Source organism: Nannospalax galili, unplaced genomic scaffold, assembly GCF_000622305.1.
Source record: "Nannospalax galili isolate Female #2095 unplaced genomic scaffold, S.galili_v1.0 scaffold482, whole genome shotgun sequence".
NCBI lineage: Eukaryota > Metazoa > Chordata > Mammalia > Rodentia > Spalacidae > Nannospalax > Nannospalax galili.
In genome coordinates, this window is record NW_008347521.1 from 561,853 (window position 1) to 562,789 (window position 937).

At 64.1% G+C, this 937-nt stretch overlaps 1 protein-coding gene across 4 annotated transcripts in view; it reads left to right on the forward strand.

The window, feature by feature from the left end:
- The first annotated feature begins 729 nt into the window (after nucleotides 1-729).
- The window catches only part of Faim (Fas apoptotic inhibitory molecule), a 23,738-nt gene continuing 23,530 nt past the window's right edge, over nucleotides 730-937 (forward strand). For 3 of the 4 annotated variants that reach the window (XR_001872708.2, XM_008844106.3, XM_008844108.2), the window contains exon 1: nucleotides 730-865. Coding sequence is in view for 2 of the 4 variants with exons in the window: in XM_008844106.3 (XP_008842328.1) it covers nucleotides 780-865 (86 nt within the window). In the remaining 2 variants the exon portion in view is untranslated. The remainder of the gene's footprint in view (nucleotides 866-937) is intronic. The other variant, XM_008844109.2, reaches the window with a different exon arrangement.

A 937-nucleotide genomic window follows, 5' to 3' on the forward strand; every position in this document is an offset into this window, starting at 1 on the left:
TACTTTATATGAGGTTGTTTGTAAATTCTGAGACTACTCAACTGTTTGCCTGAGCTATTAAAATAGCATTAGGTTACAATAGGGACAGTAGATCACAATAGGGACAGTACAGCAGTCCTGACAACAGGGTAAGGCAAGCGAAAGCACTGGGAAAAGTGTAAGGCTCTGCAAGCAAACGTTAGCTGCTGTTGTGCAGAAAGGAACACACGGAAGTGTTTCAAAGCTGGACTTTTCCACTGTTTCGATAGTTCACAGCGCAGGGAAAAAAAGGCCAGCGGCGAGGCGGCGACTCAGCGCCACATCCAAGCAGCACCCCGGGGGCGCCGAGTCTGTCCCACCGGGTAGACGAACCAGACTGCGGAGATGGGCTGGGAAGGGGCCAGCGAGGGAAGTGGGTACAGTGTGCCTGGGGTGAGCTACAGAGGGCCGGGAAGGTGCCGGTTATCTCTCCCTAAGGCGGTCCTGTTGCAGGATCCGGCCACCGCAGTCCCCCGCCAGCCACCATAGGTACGACCGAGCAGGAGAAACGCAACGGTGGACCGCAGAAGGCGAGGGTACAGCGCTGCCTCCTGCAAGGGCGGGACCGGGATTGGCCCTCGAGAGCGGGTGGGGCGGGGCTACAGGGAGCGGACTTCGGGGATTGGTCCTCTAGAGGTGGGCGGGGCGGAGCTGCCGGGAGGCGGGCCCGAGAGGCCAGCGCGCGCATTAGCGCAGGCTCTGTGGGCGGTGGGCGGGTGTAGCGCGGAGCCCCGCCAGCGGGAGGTGACTGAGTGCGGCGGATGCGGGCGTCGGCTCCGGGCCGTAGTCGCAGCCGGAGCTGTTTCCGCGCACCCGGAGCGGGAGCCGGCGGCAGGGCGCGGGGCAGGTGAGTGCGGTGGCGCTGCGCGGCTAAGGGCAGTGGGGCGCGGGCCGCCGAGGAGCCCCGCGCGGGCTGGCG